The sequence below is a fragment of the Vipera berus genome (genome assembly GCF_964194415.1).
Source record: "Vipera berus genome assembly, chromosome: 6".
NCBI lineage: Eukaryota > Metazoa > Chordata > Lepidosauria > Squamata > Viperidae > Vipera > Vipera berus.
Genome location: NC_138208.1, coordinates 81023476 through 81043104, shown reverse-complemented (window position 1 = coordinate 81043104; position 19629 = coordinate 81023476). Strand labels below are relative to the sequence as shown.

The 19629-nt window shown below is 37.2% G+C and overlaps 1 protein-coding gene across 1 annotated transcript in view; it reads left to right on the top strand.

Moving 5' to 3' along the window:
- Positions 1 to 19228, top strand: part of LOC308669789 (1-phosphatidylinositol 4,5-bisphosphate phosphodiesterase zeta-1-like) — a gene marked incomplete at both ends in the record, with an annotated part of 65462 nt that extends 46234 nt beyond the window's left edge. The window contains 8 exons of the mRNA XM_081330666.1: positions 436 to 588; positions 875 to 1096; positions 2338 to 2494; positions 3936 to 4052; positions 13867 to 14039; positions 16628 to 16760; positions 17492 to 17641; positions 19131 to 19228. Of these exons, the coding sequence (XP_081186792.1) occupies positions 436 to 588; positions 875 to 1096; positions 2338 to 2494; positions 3936 to 4052; positions 13867 to 14039; positions 16628 to 16760; positions 17492 to 17641; positions 19131 to 19228 (1203 nt within the window). The remainder of the gene's footprint in view (positions 1 to 435; positions 589 to 874; positions 1097 to 2337; positions 2495 to 3935; positions 4053 to 13866; positions 14040 to 16627; positions 16761 to 17491; positions 17642 to 19130) is intronic.
- Positions 19229 to 19629: the final 401 nt, after the last annotated feature.

Sequence of the window (19629 nt, the reverse complement as noted above, 5' to 3'; positions counted from 1 at the left end):
TTCAGAGTTTTGATAGATGATGAGAATTTAGTAGCATAAAACAAAAGGCACCTACTACATGGGCCATGAAACAATCTGTTGGCCAGAAACTTTTCCTCTTAAAAATGAGTAGAACTAAATAAAAGCTCTGTCCCAACCCATGCTTGCAACTGCAGTGGAAAGGAATAGAGGAAAGAGGAGGGAATGTATGGTCTCTTCAGCACCAACATGGCTTTGTTCCGCTCACTAGTGTAGACAATCATATTGAAAGGAAAGGAAACCCTTTACAGAAGAAACACTATGAGCTACTTACTTGGGACCACTTTAAGATGCCACAGTATGCCATTTTTGTGTCTTAATGAAAATATCTGTAATTGCAGTATTGCTTATTTTGATTATATGTATTTTCTATTTGTGCAATTAAGGAGGTTAATAACTTTGAAATTGCATTTTTAGGCCTCCGATTATCCTCTGATATTGTCTTTGGAGAATCATTGTAGTCCTAAGCAGCAGGAAGTTATGGTGGATTATCTAAGAAGCATTCTGGGTGACAAGCTGGTTACATTTACAATAGATGAGACCATGCCAACTGAATTACCTTCTCCAGAGGTAATGTTTTTTTTAAAAATATATATATATATAATGGTTACTGTTGTATATAGAGACTCTACCATTTTTTATTCTGGATGTGGTTGCACTGCTGCAGGCAGACCAGGTGTGCAATTCTAAACTCAAAACTTCTAAACTTCTTGAGGAGCAGGTTGGTCAGTATTTTGAAGGGGAGCTGGATACTTTTGTACTGTATATTTCAGTGATCTTACTGAAATTAAAAATATATCCCACCTGTTAATGGGGAGTCTTATTGACCTATAATAAAATCGACTTATTTTCATAGGCCCTAAAATTCAAAATTATGGTAAAAAATAAAAAAATTGGAACACTTGAAGAAACACTTGGAAGGAAAGATATGGATAGTCACGGTCAAACAGGAGAATTTGAAGAGGAGGAAACAAGTGATGATGAGTCAAATAATGAGCAGAAACGCCCTAAACAATCTCCGGTTAAGAAAAGACAAGCACGTTGGAAAAGTGCAGCTCCCCCCAGAAAAAAACAAAAAGTATGTATGTGAAATTAAATTTTCAAAGAAAAATAGATCTTTCTTAGTTCCCATTTGAAGTTCTTTCTTGATCCTCAAAGGTTAGGAAAGTTCTCAAAGGAAGATATTTGAACTTCAAAGTTGGTTTGTATGATGGATGTGCTGTTATAAACCACACATTAGTATTTATCTCAAGCAGGTTTGCTATTTTTCATTTACCAGAAGTAATGCAATTTGCTTTTCTTAGGGCTATGGAAAGAAAGTGTATGAAAAAAGAATTCAGAGTTCAAGAAATGTTGGAAAATGTCTGTGTTATTGCTTAGTGATGAACTTTTAGGAATGTACCACTTTCGATTCCAGATTCAAAACTTACTCAGTTTTGCATGTCTGCTATCTTTTAAATTCAAGCAGGGCTGCCTCTTCTTATATTTGTATTTATAAGGATCCTTTTAGTCTATATCTAGTTTTGTATAAACACCTCAGTAAATTTTAGTTATGATTAACTAATTTTGCTTCTTAAATCACTTAAGGTTATAGCAAGATTATTTTTAGGCTTTAAATGATTGCAGGATATTTGTGTTGGAATAGATTGAGAGTGTAATACGGAAAGTTAAAATTCAAATAAATCCAATCTCACAATCTAATCTTCTGTTATGTTCCAAGCTGAAGTCCATTGTAGGGGGATGATGCAATATGAATAGAAGTGGTTTTTTTTTTCCTTCTTAAGGATTGTCAACCAAAACATTCTGATATCATTGTATAAATGTTGATTTTTGTTGTTAGCTGCAAAGTCGTGTCCGACTCATCGCGACCCTATGGACAATGTTCCTCCAGGCCTTCCTGTCCTCTACCATCTTCTGGAGTCCATTTAAGCTCACGCCTACTGCTTCAGTGACTCCAGCCACCTCATTCTCTGTCGTCCCCTTCCTCTCTTGCCCTCAACCTTTCCCAGCATTAGGCTCTTCTCCAGTGAGTCTTTCCTTCTCATTAGGTGGCTAAAGTATTTGAGTTTTAGCTTCAGGATCTGGCCTTCTAAAGAGCAGTCAGGGCTGAATCTCCTCTAGGACTGACCGGTTTGATTGCCTTGCAGTCCAAGGGACTGGCAGGAGTCTTCTCCAGCACCATAGTTCAAAGGCCTCAATTCTTTGGCGCTCAGCCTTTTTTATGGTCCAGTTTTCATTGCCATACATTGCAAATAAATGTTGATAGGATGGTAAAAAGATAATCAAATCATTTTTCAATTGTTGCCTCATTACTTATAGATAAGGAAAATAAAGATTGCTTTGGCACTGTCAGAACTTGTGATATATACCAAATCTCAGAAATTTATAAGCTTTGAAGATTCAAGAGAAAATCAGCGTTTTTATGAAAATAATTCAATTGGTGAGACAAAAGCCCGAAAGCTGGCAAAGCTGAAAGGTAATTTTTGGCATTCAGACTAATAAAATAGATGGTGTTTGTGTTTTCTCTTACTTAGGCATCAGAACAAACAATATGCTTTATTAAACAACTTGCCCTGGGCTGGAAGGACATGTAATGTTTCTAGTCTCACCATACATTCTGTGGCTGGAGATTTGCTTCATGGTACCTAATTGGCTGCTACAATTTGCCTCTACTAAACTATGGAAAGGAAGTAATAAATAAGTGTGTTTTTGTCCTTTTTTGTTCATTTTAAATAATCAAACCCAAGTTATTAGTGCACAACTAATGTGATGCACTGAACAATATGCTTTTAGCCCAATTCAAAGTGGAAATAATTCAGATATGAAAGTTACCCTTTCTTACGCCTCTTTCTGTGTCTAGTTCCTTATCCAATTTTTGCACCTGAAAAGCTGGTTATTATCACTTGCCCGCTGCTAACCCTGCCTAAAGTGCTTCTAAATTCAGATTGAGAATATTTATATTAATGTAGGATTTCTTCTGATCCAAAGCCAAAGCATTGGGCATGCAATAAAGATAAGACTTCACATGATATTATGGATGCTTTGTTTTATTAGACCTTTTCTACTGTTTCCATAATAGAATCTGCTGGTACAGATGAGGAATGCAGTATGTTGTGGGCAAACTGCCTCACATTTTTGTACTTTTAAAAAAAAAGAGCATGCTTAAATGGAGCATTTTATTTTGAGGAAAAGCCATCATAGGATTCCAAACCAGGATGTACTCCTTACTGAGGTCGTATCATCCCTGTCAAATTGTTTTCTGTTGTTGTAAATTTGCTTGCAAGATATAGCACCCATTAAAGCAAATAACAGTGTCAGAGAGCTACAATAGAAGCAGTTAGATTACACTCTGAAGTGAAAGCAAGTTGTTAGTTTCTTCTTCAAATAAATATGACTATACATATGTAATTATATTTTCATATAGTCTGAAGAATCCAGCATAAGGGATGTCTCTGAGATGATCCAGATATTTTGGTTATGTTAACCTCATAGAGGGATCATATTGATCAATTAGAAATATCTAATAAAATTAAAACATGTATTTGAGATGAATAAAATATCTTCTTTTTAGTGATCATATTATATTTCTTCAGGCAATGCACAGCTGTAGAAGTAGATATGTCTTTAAGTTTAAGTTGATTATATCAGTTTATATTTAGATTTTAGATTATTTCATTGTTTAATTTTGGAACGGAAGGAATAATTATAAATATAAATAATACTTGACATATAAGGACACGGATTGAAGGTTATCATCAATATTCAAAATTTTCACACAGTATTTTTTTGTTAAAACTGCTCTTAATAGGTATCAAAAGGTTTTGAACATATCCATATGTTTATTTTTTAGTTGTTTTATAAAACTGGCTATTTTTCATGCCTTTCTATAATGCAGTTTTGCATGTGTCTCTTTATAGCAAATGAATTTGTTCAACACACTGTCAGATTTCTCACAAGAATATATCCTAGAGGAATCCGAACCAATTCTTCTAATTATAATCCTCAAGAATTTTGGAATGTTGGGTGTCAGATGGGTAAGTGATTTAAGATTATTATTGTTACTTTTTGCTTATATTTTTTCTTCATATTGCATAGTAATTTAAATGTATTTAAATTACCTTTTAGTGTTGTTTGTGAAACAGTGCTAAGCATGAGTCTTCTAGCATTCTTCCATAACTAACACAAATTCAAAAAAGGGAAGGAGGAAAGACATCTGCATGTGGAAGAGGGCAAATTTGTGGATATAGAACATGGAATAATGGATTTGGAAGTGACCTTGGAGGTCGTCTAGTCCAACCCCCTGCCCATGGCAGGAAATTCTATACCATTCCTGACAAATGGCTGTCCTGTCTCTTCTTGAAAACCTCCAGTGATGGAGCACCAACAACTTCCAGAGAGAACCCATTCCACTGATTAATTGTTCTCACTGCCAAAAATTTCTCCTTATTTTTAGGTTGGATCTGTCGTTAAAGATCTTCCACCCATTACTTCTTATCCTGCCCTCAGGTGCCTTGGGAAATAAGTTGACTTCCTCTTCTCAGTGACAGCCCCTCAAATACTGGAAAACTGCTATTGTATCACCCCTATGATAAAACTGGAAAGTTTGGTAGCTTGTTCCACCTAAAATGAAATATAGGTGTTTAGAGTTTAGTTTTTGCCTTCTAAGAAATGGCATAATTCTGCTCCCAAAATTGGGCTGTAACAAGAAATTGTAACAACTGTTGATAGACCTATAGTCAGTTTGAACATGCCTTGTATACAAAATTATTTATTTATTTATTTATTTATTTATTTATTTATTTATTTATTTATTTATTTATTTATTTATTAATGGGATTTATATCCTGCCCTATCTCCCGAAGGACTCAGGGCGGCTAACAACAAAACATATAATAAGTACAGAAATTAAGATAAAAATAAAATTAGAATCATCTGCAATAAATTAAAAATTAAAAATAAATTAAAAATTGTAAATATAATTAAAATGCCTGTCAGTCCAGGTCAGCCAGGTGGAAAAGGAGTGTTTTGAGGCCGCGGCGAAAGGACTGGAGATTTTGGGCCATTCGAAGTTCAGGGGGGAGCTGATTCTATAGGACTGGCGCTCCCACAGAGAAGGCCCTCCCCCTGGGGGTCGCCAGCCGACATTGTCTAGCCAACGGTACCCTGAGGAGGCCTTCTCTGTGTGAGCGTATTGGGCGATGGGAATTCGTTCCCGGTAGCAGATGGTCCTGCAAGTATCCCGGGCCTAAGCCATGTAGGGCTTTAAAGGTAAGTACCAGCACCTTAAATCTCACCCAGAGGGCAACCGGTAACCAATGCAGCTCATGGAGCAGAGGTGTTATATGGGAGTATCGGGGAGCTCCCATCACTACCCGTGCAGCCGCATTCTGCACCAGTTGAAGCCTCCGGGTGGTTTTCAAGGGCAGCCCCATGTAGAGAGCTTTGCAGTAGTCTATACGGGAGGTAACGAGTGCGTGGGTGACTGTACGTAGGGCATCTCAGTCCAGAAAGGGGCGCAATTGGTATATTAGGCGAATCTGGGCAAATGCCCCCCTTTTTGCGCACCTGAACTTTCTAAATAGCTGGGATATTGACAGCTCCTTTCTATGTGATTCCCATGGTCATATTATGGTATGAATGGAGTGATTGGTCTTCCAATAACTAGTGTAGAGTTTCCTCTCTTTCTTTAGAGATTATTGGAGGATTCCAACACTAAAATCTAACTCCGTACAGTAAGTAGCACTAGGAATTAGAATAGCTTTCTCAATTTGTCTTTAGAATCTTCAGGCTATGCTTCTGAAAGAACATGACTGGAGCAGATATTTTGCCTAAGAAGAAACTTCCAGGCAGCCATTAATCTTTACTCGTTTCACCCTAAGCTTTAAAGAGTCCATTTCTTAGTTTCTTATATGAAGTTGCAAGAGTTCTATATGTAAAGTAACTTTGTTGACCTTCCTCTGTGCAGATTTATTCTTTTCTTAGAAATGTATAGAGCAGAGAAAGGAATTTACCTTTGTTCTTGCAGCTCTCCTCTTCTGTCTAGGCTCCATAGAGTTCACTTTTCACTTCACTTTGTAGCCTCTTCTGCCTTGCGGCAGATGAAGATCTAAGTATAGCTTCATAATGTATTAACTGCATATATAATGTTGTTGAAACACATTAGATTTGGAAGATTATACTTATGAAAATTTTGGCACCTCTTCTCTCCCCCCCCGCCCCCCCCCCCGCTCTCTTACACACGCCCCATTTTGGCAGCAGCAATTATTTTTTGCATATATCATTAAACCGCTATAAAGAAATGAAAAGGCACAGCTGAATTCAGGAAAGCAAATGTGAATAACGATGGAAGTAGCATTCTTCCAGTAGAGAAGCCTGTAGCAGATTATGAGAACTACTGCACAGGTAGTCCTTGACTTACAACCACAATTGAACCCAAATTTTCTGTTGCTAAGGAAAACATTTGTTAAGTGACTTTTGCCTTATTTTACAACCTTTTTTTGCCACAGTTGTTAAGTGAATCACTGCAGTTGTTAAGTTAGTAATATGATTAAGTGAATTGGCTTCCCCATTGACTTTCCTCACAAAAGGTGATTATGTGACCTCAGGACACTGCAACCATCATAAAAATGAGTTAGTTGCCAAGGGTCTGAAACTTGATTACATGACCATTGGGATACTATAACAGTTGTAAGTCAAAAGCAGTCATAAATCATTTTTTTAGTGCTCTGGTAACTGAATGGTCACTAAATGAACTGTTGTAAGTTGAGGACCACCTGTATTTTGACTAAATATTTATTTCTACTGTTAGGTTTAGGTAAGGGAGGAATGGTAAAGCATTTATTTTGCATTAAAAAGTCTTGGACAATTTGTAGCAATTTCATGAAGGTTTGGACTTCTGGATGGTTATTGATATAATACTAATCTAAGTGAATCAACAAGCTATGATATAATAGTGCTTTTCAAGAATACAGGAAAATATGTCAATATACAGTATATTTCATGAGTATTTCATTTCTGAGCATCAAGGCTGAGACTACAGTGCTTATTTGGGGTTCAGTTTCTTTGAAACAAAATCATTGAAGATTGATGCCTTTTGGTGATATATATATATATACACTGCAAGTAGAGCCTAAGAGCTTCATAATATTAGCATTCTGGTAGATTTTTGTTATACCCCATTTGATTTCTAAGGAATCCTACCACATACCGCAAGGGATGGTGCTCTTTCTGTTTAATAATTTAATAATTGCCTAGTGGCAAGTGTATCTTGTTTGATTCTTTAAAATGTGTACAGAGAAAGCATAATGAGCAAATACCTATTATTATTAGAAGAATCTCATATAAGAACATAAGCAGTCTTTTGGTCCATTGAAAGACAACTATCAGATTATTTATGGAAATGTCTGGTGGCATTCTCATAGATAAAATTACTGATAGATGTAGACATAGAAAGCCTTCTCAAAAATTATAGAAAAAGAAACATTTTCTGTAAAAGTCTTTAAATTACTCTCTGAATCTCTTTGCAGGAATTTGTTCAGCTTTTTTTTGTTTTTTTGTTTTTTTTTGCTTGCTTATTCATTTATCCATTCAACTTAGCTGCCCACTCATTCACCAAGCAACTCTGGACACTTTAGACCAGGGGTGTCAAACTCAATTTCATTGAGGGCCGCATCAGCATTGCGGTTGCCCTCAAGGAGCCGGGTGGGTATGGCCAGGGTGGGTGTGGCCTACTGGGTGGGCGTGGCTAGAGTGCGTATGGCCTACTGGGTGGGCATGGCCAGCTCTACAACGTTCACATCAAGGGTGCCTATGGGGGCCTGGGCAGGAGTGGGACAGATCTGAGGGTCTCTGGCAGAAGGAGGGTCTCTGGGCCAGGGCCAAGGCAGTGGGGGCCGTTCCCTCACTGTTTTCAGGATGGCTTTGCGGGCCACATGAAACCACTTCGCGGGCTGGATCCGGCCCCCGGGCCTTGTGTTTGACATGTCTGCTTTAAACAATTATCTTAGAGCAGTTGCAGGCAATCTATATTCTATGAGCCATGTAGAATCTAACTAGCTTTTGGTTGCTTGTTAATTTAGAAGTCCATCTCCTCATCAGTGATGACAAGAACCCATTTTTCAGCAGAAAATAAACCACACCACAGCATCGGTGTGTGTCATGTATGCTATCATAAGGCTCTCAGTCTTTTAGGGGAATGTTGCTGCTTCAGCATTGTAGACCATTGACAACCTTGCTAGGTAGATCAGAACAAAAAAATCAATTCCACAGGAAGGCTGAGAACAGTTATAATTACAGAATCTAATAAGTATAATTGTGGTGTAATTCTTCCTACATACTACAGTAAGACATTTAATTAGAGAGCTGTCTGAGTTGCTTCCAAATATTATATGTCTGTTGTGTGCTTGAACTATGTTTCACTCCCTGTTGTCTTAAAGATCGTGGTGATCTGTACTCTCTACAATCACACATTGATAATTTAATATTTGGATTATTTTGTGCTTTATGTGGTGCTAATGTTATCTTTGGTTCAGAAATTACAACTGATGCAGAATGGTGTGCCCATAGTGTTGAGAAGGGTACCTCAGTATACCATAGTATTTATTTATTTAATTAGTTTTATATACCGCCCTATTCCCGAAGGACTCAGGGCAGTTTACAGGGCAAAGTTTAAAAACAATATAATAGTTAAAATAGAATTAGAATTAAATTAAATTAAATTAATTATTAGCCCAACAAATTAAAACAAAGTTTAAAACTTAAAACCCCTCAGTCCAGGCCAGATAGATCAAAGAGCCAAGTTTTCAGGTCCCGACGAAACGAACGAAGGTCGGGGGCGGTCCGGAGTTCCACAGGTAGGTCATTCCATAGGGCAGGCGTGCCCACAGAGAACACCCTCCCTCTGGGGATCACCCGCCGGCACTCCCTGACTGGCGGCACCCTAAGGAGGCCCTCCCTATGGGAGCGCACAGGACGATGGGAAGTTGATGCTGGCAGCAGGTGCTCCCTAAGATAATCCGGGCCCATGCCATTTAGGGCTTTACAGGTCATCACCAGCACCTTGAATCTCACCCGGAGGGCAACTGGAAGCCAATGCAGCTTGCGGAGAAGAGGTGTTACATGGGAGTATTGGGAGACTCCCATCACAACTCACGCGGCTGCATTCTGCACCAGCTGAAGTCTCCGAGTGGTCCTCAAGGGCAGCCCCATGTAGAGAGCGTTGCAGTAGTCTAACCGGGAGGTCACGAGCGCATGAGTGACTGTGCGTAGGGCATCTCGGTCCAGATAGGGCTGCAACTGGCGCACCAGGTGAACCTGGGCAAAAGCCCCCCTGGTCACGGCTCCTATATGATCTTGCAAACTGAGCCATGAATCCAGGAGGACACCCAAGTTGCGAGCCCTATCAATAACAGTGTTATTATAACAGTGTTGTGTAGCCAATTCTTGCAGGCATTGAGCGAGACGCAAGGTTCAAAACAGCAACATGCTTTATTGAAGGTCAAACAGAACAGAAGCAACAAGGGAGCTGCTGCACAGTTATTTATATGGTTGGCCGATAGGCGGCGACCAGTAGGTTTGAAGCTAAGGTTTCTCGCCCAAAGACCTCCTTAGCTGGCTGGAGACAACCAGTCTGGGCCGGCTAGCAACCGTTACAAGTATACACGTGAACTAGTATTAGCAATTGAATTAGCAAACAGTGCAATTCCAGCAAACGCTTACAACATATATAAAACCCAATACATTACAAACAGCATTGGAGAATCTGTGCTAACCATTTACTAGGAGCTGCCAGTTTAGGATTTTGCAATTGGCATAATAGGCTTTTTCATTCTTTTAATTGAGTGTTTTAAAAGGCTTTGTTTTATTGTTCCTTTAATGTTTTAATACTTGTTTTAATTATAGGTTACCCTGAACTATTAAGCGATCAAGTAGCATGCAGATACTCTAAAAATACATTTAAAAGCCAAGCCATTTTGTAACCAAATTCCCTGGTAGAATGTTTTTATGTCTCAGACCCAGTGGCCAATGATTACCTACTATTTGTAGTGTGTTTCTACGTGTACTCTGTGGCAGAAATGTGGTGCCCACTCTCTAGAATGCTTCTGGAAATGTTTAGACTCATCTCTGCATCCAGACTTTCTTTGTGTGAACATTGTGTAAGGATATCTACCTGTGGGATCTGTCTCTCTGTGTGTGTTAGTTATAGGAATTTTATAAGAAATATGTTGCTTTTTCCAGGATTTTTTTTTTCTATTACAGCTTTTCATTTCCATGGCCAAGGATACCAGACACTAGCAACAAAATTAATGCTCCAAAGATGATTGGTTGCTAGCCTTCCTTTTTAAAAGATTTATCATATTTTAGGAGTACTGAAAATGATTATGGATGCAATTTATGCACATTGTTTTGTAAAAACAAAATTGTGTGAGGCCATAATAATCAATTCTACATTCGATTTCAGACTTTTCAAGAAAAAGCATTTTTGGAAGCAGCAAAATATAGAAGCACAGAAATATACCAACACTATCCCTTAAAATAATAATAAAAAGCAATTACTTTTTCCCTCTTCCTTTCAATTGTATTTGATTCTCAGAAACTGCTGGATCAAGTCCCAGCAGTTTTCTTAGCAAGATTTTTCAGGAGTGGTTTGCCATTGCCTCCTCTCTATGGCTGAGAGAAAGTGACTGGTCTAAGGTCCTCCAGCTGGCTGTGAGCCAGGGGTAAGAACTAGAACTCACAGTCTCCCAGTTTCTAGCCTGAAGCCTTAACCATTACATCAGAGTGACTCTGCAAACAAATACTTAACAAATATAAAAGTAATTTAATTTAATTTTATTTTATTTTATTAGATTTATATACCGCCCTTTCCCGAAGGACTCAGGGCGGTTTACAGGGCATTTTAAAATCACACCAATACAAAATACAAAAGTTAAAAGACAATTAAAAAGATTAAATTATCCCTGAAAATAAAAACCCCAGTTAAAAATTCTCAGCCTGGGCCGGAGAGCTCAAAGAGCCAAGTCTTCAGGTCCCGGCGGAATGAACGCAGGTCAGGGGCAGTCCTGAGCTCGACGGGCAGCTGGTTCCAGAGGGCAGGCGCACCCACAGAGAAGGCCCTTCCCCTGGGTGTTATCCGCCGGCAATCTTTTACCGGCGGCACCCTGAGAAGACCCTCCCTGTGGGAGCGCACTGGACGAAGGGAACTTGATGCTGGCAGCAGGTGTTCCCTCAAATATCCCGGACCCAAGCCATTCAGAGCTTTATAGGTCATCACCAGCACCTTGATATAGTATATCCTTCTATCTTATATGTCAACCCCTCTCTGTATATTGGAATATTTATGTAGAAAATTATTTTAAAAACTATTAAATTTATTATTTATTTTTAATATCTGAATTTTAATAAATGAAAATACTTTCTTAAATTATTTTATTTTTATTTTTTACAATGGTCATAATAACAGAATGGATTTAAGGGACAGAAAATCAGTTTGCCTTTCAGTGTTTCACCAACAAATCTTCCTTATGAAATTTTGGGAATGCTGTAAATACAGTGTATCTTGATTTCAAAAAAGAATATGACAGCATACCACATGATATGCAAATTAGCAAGTTTCTGAATGTGGACTGGATGGCATGAAAACTAAGTGCAACTGTCTTGAAAAATATATTCAGATATTGTGTCTCACCAATTTCATTGAATAAAGTGCATTTTTTACTTTGGTGAAAGACAAAGGCTGCCTTCAAAATGAAAGCCAGGTTTCAGGAATTAGACAAAAGCAAGCATACTCATCTCTCTCCTAAAGAATATAGTTTTAAATTTCACTGGGAGAATTGGGGAGGTTACTTATTTCCAATGAAACTGTTTTATTTTGTAAAATTGTACAATTGTATCATTTTTATATTTGATACATAGCTTAATTATTCAAAGTACTTCATTTCTTGCTTAACCCTAAACCAATGAAATCATTAGTTTTATTTGAGAGGCAGTTGCATAAATTCATTCCAATAATTTAGGGATCATTATCTGAATCCCTTAGTTTAAAAAATGGGCTGAAAATTGTTTATTTAATAAAACATAAAAAGGTAAAGCTTCCCCCGCACATGCGTGCTAGTCGTTTCCAACTCTAGGGGCCGGTGCTCATCTCCGTTTCAAAGCCGAAGAGCCAGCGCTTGTCCGAGGACGTCTCCGTGGTCATGACTAGATGCCAAAGGCGCACGGAACGCTGTTACCTTCCCACCGTAGTGGTCCCTATTTTTCTACTTGCATTTTTACATGCTTTCGAACTGCTAGGTTGGCAGAAGCTGGGACGAGTAACAGGCGCTCACTCTGTTACGCGGCACTCGAGATTCGACTCGCCAAACTGCCGACCTTCTGATTGACAAGCTCAGCGTCCTAACCCACTGAGCCACCGCGTCCCTTAATAAAACATAACTGTAGTTATATAGATAGGAAATAGAAATTTCACAGATACATTAATGGCAATAATACGTGAAGAAAATCATAGAAATGTAGTTGATTACAAGTTGTACATGAATTAGGAGTATGAGATAGTAGCAAGAAAGGCAAATCCAATTTTAGATTGCATTGATATAACTTCAATATCATAGGAGGCAATAATTCTACATTTTCCATTGGTCAGAACCAGAATGCATCCTTACTGCACACTCAGTTTGAGACTGTCCTGCTTTGCTATCCATGTAGAATACTGAACAACAGAATTGGAAGTGACCCTGGAGGTCTTTTAATCAACTTCCCACTCATGCAGGAGGCCCTGCTTGAAAACCTCCAGTGATGGAGCACCCTCAACTTCTGGAGACATGCTGTTCCACTGATTAATTATTCTCACTGATAGCTTTAATATGCAACATTCTGAGGGCCTTGATTTGTGGTTCCTTTGACAAACGTGCCAGCTCCACCCAACATAATTCACTATGTGAAAATGTGGCATGCCTAATACTTTGGTCACTCTACGCACTCCTTTTCCATCAGCTAGCTGAACTTTCATTTTTTAATATACTTTGAAATTATGGCTTGGTTGGTTGATCATTCAACATATCAACCATTCGATAGCAAGAGAAAATTGAAGGGTTCCCTTATCCCTACCTCTCTCTTGGCTGTCATCTTGTGACTATCCAAGATGAAGCTATTGAAGAACTGGAATTTGAGAAAAGATTTAGCAGTGGAGACTGCTGTGAGAGCTGCAAACTATGCTGTGAACCTTAAGAATGTTATGCGAGGAGAGAAAGAAGCAGCCACCAGGAGAAAATCTCCTGCTATGCGGTCACAAAAGTACAAGAGATGAATTCTTTCAATTATAGTTCTGATTATATGGGTTACGTCAGGGATAAGCTAGTTAATTTCAAGGCTTCAGCCACTAGAATAGAGATTTTCAAACATTTTCTGACCATAGAACCTGTTAAAAAGCAGTTCCCAGAGCCCCTGATTAAATGTCAAGCCCTAGTGATAGAAACAAAACAAACAAAACTTGCATAAACATACATTATGCAAATGAATATACATGAAAATTCTTCCGCAAAAATGGATAGTGCAATTACAAGCACTGGAATTGGTTTTACTTCTTTTATTTTCATTTTTTTTCCTGGACTGCCTACAGTTGTATTAGTTTGTAGCCAATGTTCCATATCTGGAAAAAAATTAGAATTTGTATGGAATATCACTTTGTGTGTGTGTGTGTGTGTGTGTGTGTGTGTGTGTACGCAATATCAGGCCTTCAGTCCATCGGATCACTGGAGTCATATATTTGTGTTTCCAATGTTGAAGAACAAGTCAATATTTAAAACTGTATTTTCTAGTTAATCAAGTTTTGTAAATATTCATCTTATACAGTGGCCTTAAATTTCCAAACACCTGGAGTACAAATGGATCTTCAAATTGGGAAATTTTTAGATAATGGTGGCTGTGGCTATATATTGAAACCTGAATTCTTGAGAAATAAAGAGACACCATTTACTCCATATAATATATCTGCAGACCATCAACCAATTACACTTACAATTAAAGTAAGTTCATTACAATTATATTATTATTATTGCTGATTTGCTTTTACAAATGCTTTACTGCAGTTTTCTGGGTTTTCTGCCTGAATTCTTGACAAGCAATTAAAGGAACTCGAGCTCAAATTTTTGCCGGTGTTATTCTTCCAGCATGGTCCCCGTATTATTTATGTGCATATACTTACTATGTTCTTCAGAGAGTTTTATGATAGTACATGATAGCATGTTTCTGAACTATAAAATGATTTCAATGTTCACATTTAAAAATGAGCCATAAGGAGATAGGGATGGTTTCATATATAATATCAAATTTTAGAAGCTGATTAATAATTTTAGTGCTTGCTTAGGGACTCACTGGTGTCTGAGCTGACTATTTGCTCTGTTTTGTTATTTATGTATACTGACTGTTAGTTGTTACTTTATTTGTATAAATATTTTTAATTTAATATTTGTGTTTCTTCCCCGACCTGGTATTTTGAAAGTCTTGAGTTCTAACTCTCAGATTTTGCAGCCAAAAGCTGCACTTGATTAGGAGTTCTGGGAATGCAAATCTCAATATAATTGTCAAGTGGCAGATTGAGGAAGGCTGCATACAGTTCTAAGATATAAATACAGTTGAAAAGAATAAAATTTAATTTTAAGCAGACACAAGTAGTATATACAATTAATTGGATTGCTATGTTGTTGGCTGCTGGATAAGATGACTCTTGGCTAAGATAATGCAGCATGGATATAAATATATGACCCAAGCAGATCATCAGTTAAGCTTGGTAGCATCTAAACGAGATATTAAATGTGAATTATAAAAATCTGGTTGTCTTGAAAATACGAAAAAGATAGAATTTTCGAAATCTTTTTTGCTAGGGATAGTCTTGATTTATTGATATCAGATGCAGATTTTTGTGTGTTAGAAGTAGGATCAAATATGATACTTCATCACATCCAGAACATAATAAGGTGTGATACTGTATAATAAGGTATGATATATTCACAATAAGGTATGAGTATGAAGCCATTTCAGTTCTTTAATTCATCCTCAGACTATTGCAACCAATCAAAAATGAATGGATAGCCAGGCTTCTAAGATGGTGCTGTGCTGTGTTTGATACATAACAATTCAGATGGAAGGACATGTTCCTCTTAGCACTGTCTCATTACCTTGCCTTTGCCTTTACAAAGTCCCACAATGGAAATTTATACTGAGTAGTTTTTTTCCCCCCTTATCCTTTATTGTTTCCTTAAACTTGGCTTATCTTTCTTTATAAATTCTGGCAGAGAGAGATTGAGAGAGCATGTAGCAGTTTGATCGCAAGTTAAGAGACTGAACTGCAAGTTGAAAAGCCCAATTTTCAGTCCCACCTTCGGCATTGAAGTCATTTGGATGACTTTGGGTAGTCATTCTCACTCAGCCCTAAAAACAAGGCAATGGCAAACCACCTCTGAAAATAATAATAATAATAATAATAATAATAATAATAATAATAATAATAATAATAATAATAATAATAATAATAATAATATAAAGTTGGAAGGGACCTTGGAGGTCATCTAGTCCAACCCCCTGCTCAGGCAGGAAACCCTATACCATTTCAGGCAAATAGCTGTCCAGTCTCTTCTTAAAAACCTCCAGTGTTGGAGCATTCACCGCTTCTGGAGGCAGGTTGTTCCACTGGTTAATTGTTCTGTCAGGAAGTTTCTCCTTAGTTCTAGGTTGCTTCTCTCCTTGACTAGTTTCCATCCATTGCTTCTTGTCCTGCTTTCAGGTGCTTTGGAGAATAGCTTGACTCCCTCTTCTTTGTGGCAGCCCCTGAGATATTGGAACACTGCTATCATGTCACCCCTCACCCTTCTCTTCATTAAACTACACATACCCAATTCCAGCAACCGTTCCCTATATGTTTTAGCCTCCAGCCCCCTAATCATCTTTGTTGCTCTTCTCTGTACCCTTTCTAGAGTCAATGAAACAATGCAGATATAAATCGAAAGCAACCTCCAGCACGGCGTTCTTACTGCAGCTCAGAAAGGTTTAGTTTATCATAAGACTCCCATTGAGGCAGCCTCTGAAACAAGTGTGCAAGAAGAAATTTTGGGAGAGAAATTGGGAGAATTTTTTGGCAAAGCCCACCTGGTTGGTTTTCAGTGGTGGAATTATTGGAGATTCATCTGTGTCCAATACTGTCAGTCTTTTCCCCCAAAAAACCCTGAAGGCAGAACTTTTCTAGAGGGCTTTTGGGGCCTGAGGCCATGTACTCTCTTGAGCTTTTGTTCTGTGTCTGTGTTTTATACTCTTATTTTACAGTTTTACTTTGTGAGCCACTGACGTTTCTGTGATTCTGGGGGAATAAAATATTGATTAAAAGTAAAGAAACTGCACTTAAAAAATCAGTTTAACGCAATGTTGTTGTTTTTTTACTTTTTGTTCTGGAGGCTATGAACCCCACCACTCCCTGCAATATTTTCTGATAGCCTTTGAAGCTTTCTTAGGAAAAAATATTAATGTCTGTAATAATATTAAATAATAATAATAATAATAATAATAATTTTAAATGTTAGTGTCCTAATTAATACTGGTCTCTTTTCCTGCATCTATGCAGCTTATTAGTGGCCATCAGTTACCACCTAGCAACCTTTCCAGAACTAACAAAGCCGACCCTCTTGTTATACTAGAAATTTATGGCATTCCAGAAGACCAGGCAAAACAACAGACTTGTGTTGTGAAGGGCAATGGTAAGTGGATTATACTGATTCTGCCAGGCAGCCTTCTTTAGCCTGATAGCTTCCAGACAGTTTGAATCTACAGTTTCCCAGAATTTCATCTCGTCTGAATGGCATTGAATTTGGGAAGGCATGGTATACTGTCTTTAATAATCTTGGAATTTTGCACGTCTTAACATAATTCCCTGCTCAAGACGCAAAGCAATGAGTTTCCATCAGCACAAACATCCTTGGTGTGTTGAGGCTTCTCAATGTCACCTTGACTAGCCTGCCTTTCTGCTGTACTTTAGAAAAGTTGTTATAGGTGCCCATGGCTGTATACTTTTCAATAAAGATATATGAGTGGACAATCCATAAAACAGGTTGGAAATTGTTAATATATGCTAAACACAGTTTGTTTTCTTATCATGCATGTTTTAGAACTGAGCGGTTTTCAGCAGAAGTGCAGTGCAGTAGGCCAATAGCCATTGCAAAGGTGACATTAATTTTTGAGATCTTCATGTGAACATCACCATATTTTTAAAGAGAATAGATGAGATTGTATTTCTCTTGATTTCATTATGACCAAAGGCATAAGCTTCATTAATGATATATTTCTTGTTTTGTGAATCATTCAATTTTCTATTCTTGTAGTCACTTGGAATAAGCAGAAAAAAGAAGTGAGAAGAAATAATGATTAACACTCAGAAGATAAAAGTGTTTTAAGGCTTATTGTTCATCTTATATTGCTTTTTTTATTTCAGCTTTGTGTCCTAGGTGGAATCAAACATTCACATTTGATATTCATGTTCCAGAGCTTGCCTTAGTTCGTTTTGTTGTAGAAGATCAGTTTTCTCTTGCTTCCAATGATTTCCTTGGTCAATATACGTTGCCACTTTTGAGCATAAATAGAGGTATTACATTGATTGTTTTTGTGTACAAAAAGGTGTTCCAAATCTTTTTTTATTATAACATTTCTTTTGATTAATGTATAAAACATAGCACACAAGACATTGCAATATTGTTTCTATTATTGCTGGTCTGGAATTGTTCAAATAACTATTCTTCCCCTAATTTATGACATTGTATGATTGAATGGTGGGTTGACTTACATTTTTTCTTTAACTTCCAAATATTACAGTTATGAGCCGTACAATTTTTCCCTTTTACGTAAATCAACATGCTAGTGTTCATGTGAAATCTTTCTCAGTGTCTGGAAGCTACAAACTTCACGTTAATAACAGGAGTGTTTAATGCACACTTCCACATATTGCTTATTGCTTATCTTCTCTTACTAAGTCTGTTTAAATGTCAAAACACGCATTTATGGACTATTGCAGTACGTACAATGTTTGGAGATTCCAATGGAGAATAATGAATGTAGCTCAGAGTTGAACTATGGAGTCCTTGGTGCTCTCTAAGTTTGATAGTTTGCATACGGACATTTCAATACTCAGTTATCGTCACTGAAATGGGTAATGAAATGTCCGCAAGCAAACTACCAAGTTTAGAGAACATTGAGAACTCCACTATTTGGAGATTCTTTTTGAATGACCTGCAGCTGATTATTTTCATTTTGATTCCTATAATATCACTAGTCAACACTGCATCTCCAAAGGTTGCTCGGTTCTTTGTAGGGGCAGTATGTTTACTGCTTTCCTTTTTCAGTATTGCCTTTGCTTACAGACATTTTGAAATGGGATAATCTGCAGTTATGGATCAAGAGAAGGAACTTTCATAACTAAATGAGAAGAATGAACAGAGTCTGAAACAGGTGTTCAAAGAACCCAATGAGTAACATGGGATGAAGACTTTTGCTTAACAGTGAAATTTGCCCTATATCAAGTCAGTTATTGCTCATAGTGCCTAGCATGAATCCTCAACTATTTTTTAAAATCCTGCATAAAGTTTTCATAGATTAAACTGAGCACCTTTCTTATTGCGGAACACATTGAAACCATTAAACTTTCTTCCAAGGTTGTCTATAATTGCTGCATTTTTATAATAGTTTGTAGCTAGTGTAATTAATTGTGCAAACTTCTGTACTAATGTAGTTGAAATTGCACTGCTTTGTTTTTCCCATAAAATGAAAGAGTCATGCTCTTACATTGGAACAAATTCTTCTCTAACACGAGCAAATAATGATTTGTAGTAAAATACAACTTTGATAGAACCAAGTTTTTGTACTGGTTTTGATGTTTCCGATTCTTGGAGGAATGAGTTTTAAACTAAGGCTTTACAAGATGCAGCCTAGATTAGTGGACAGAGAGAACTCAAAAACTTTCATCTTAGATTCTATTTCATGATAGTTATATAAAATCACAGACCATAGAGCTATGTTATATATGTATTATTGTGTATTTTTCACTTACAATACATTAATTGATTGCTATCATATTGCAGGTTATCGTCATGTTCCACTTTTTTCCAAACTTGGTGTCAGCTTACATCCTGCTTCACTCTTTGCACATATTTGGTACTCAAGAAATAATGTATGTTAGGATTTCCGCCTATTCCACAATAAAGATCCAGTGGTTTAATTATATTAAGCATTCAGTATGACATTTTTTCCTGAATTAATTTTATTCCATATGTATTAAACCCCCACAAAATATACCTTGCAGAGTAAGAATACCCCCCCTGTTGTATTTCTAACAGATCAGTACTTTTCAGAAAATGCACTAAAAAGAAGAAAAGTTTCCTTGATGTTTGCCCTAGCAGTTTAGCATTCAGTTAAGTTCCATAAATATAATACATAAATACTTTTAGTCTTATTTGGTTATCATGACTAATTGCTGCTAAAAATTTAGTTTTTATACATTTGTTTGCATTAAATTAAAAGCAATTACCAAATTATATATCTTAAGTTTTCAAATTCAGTCAGTTAATATAGTTTAATTTC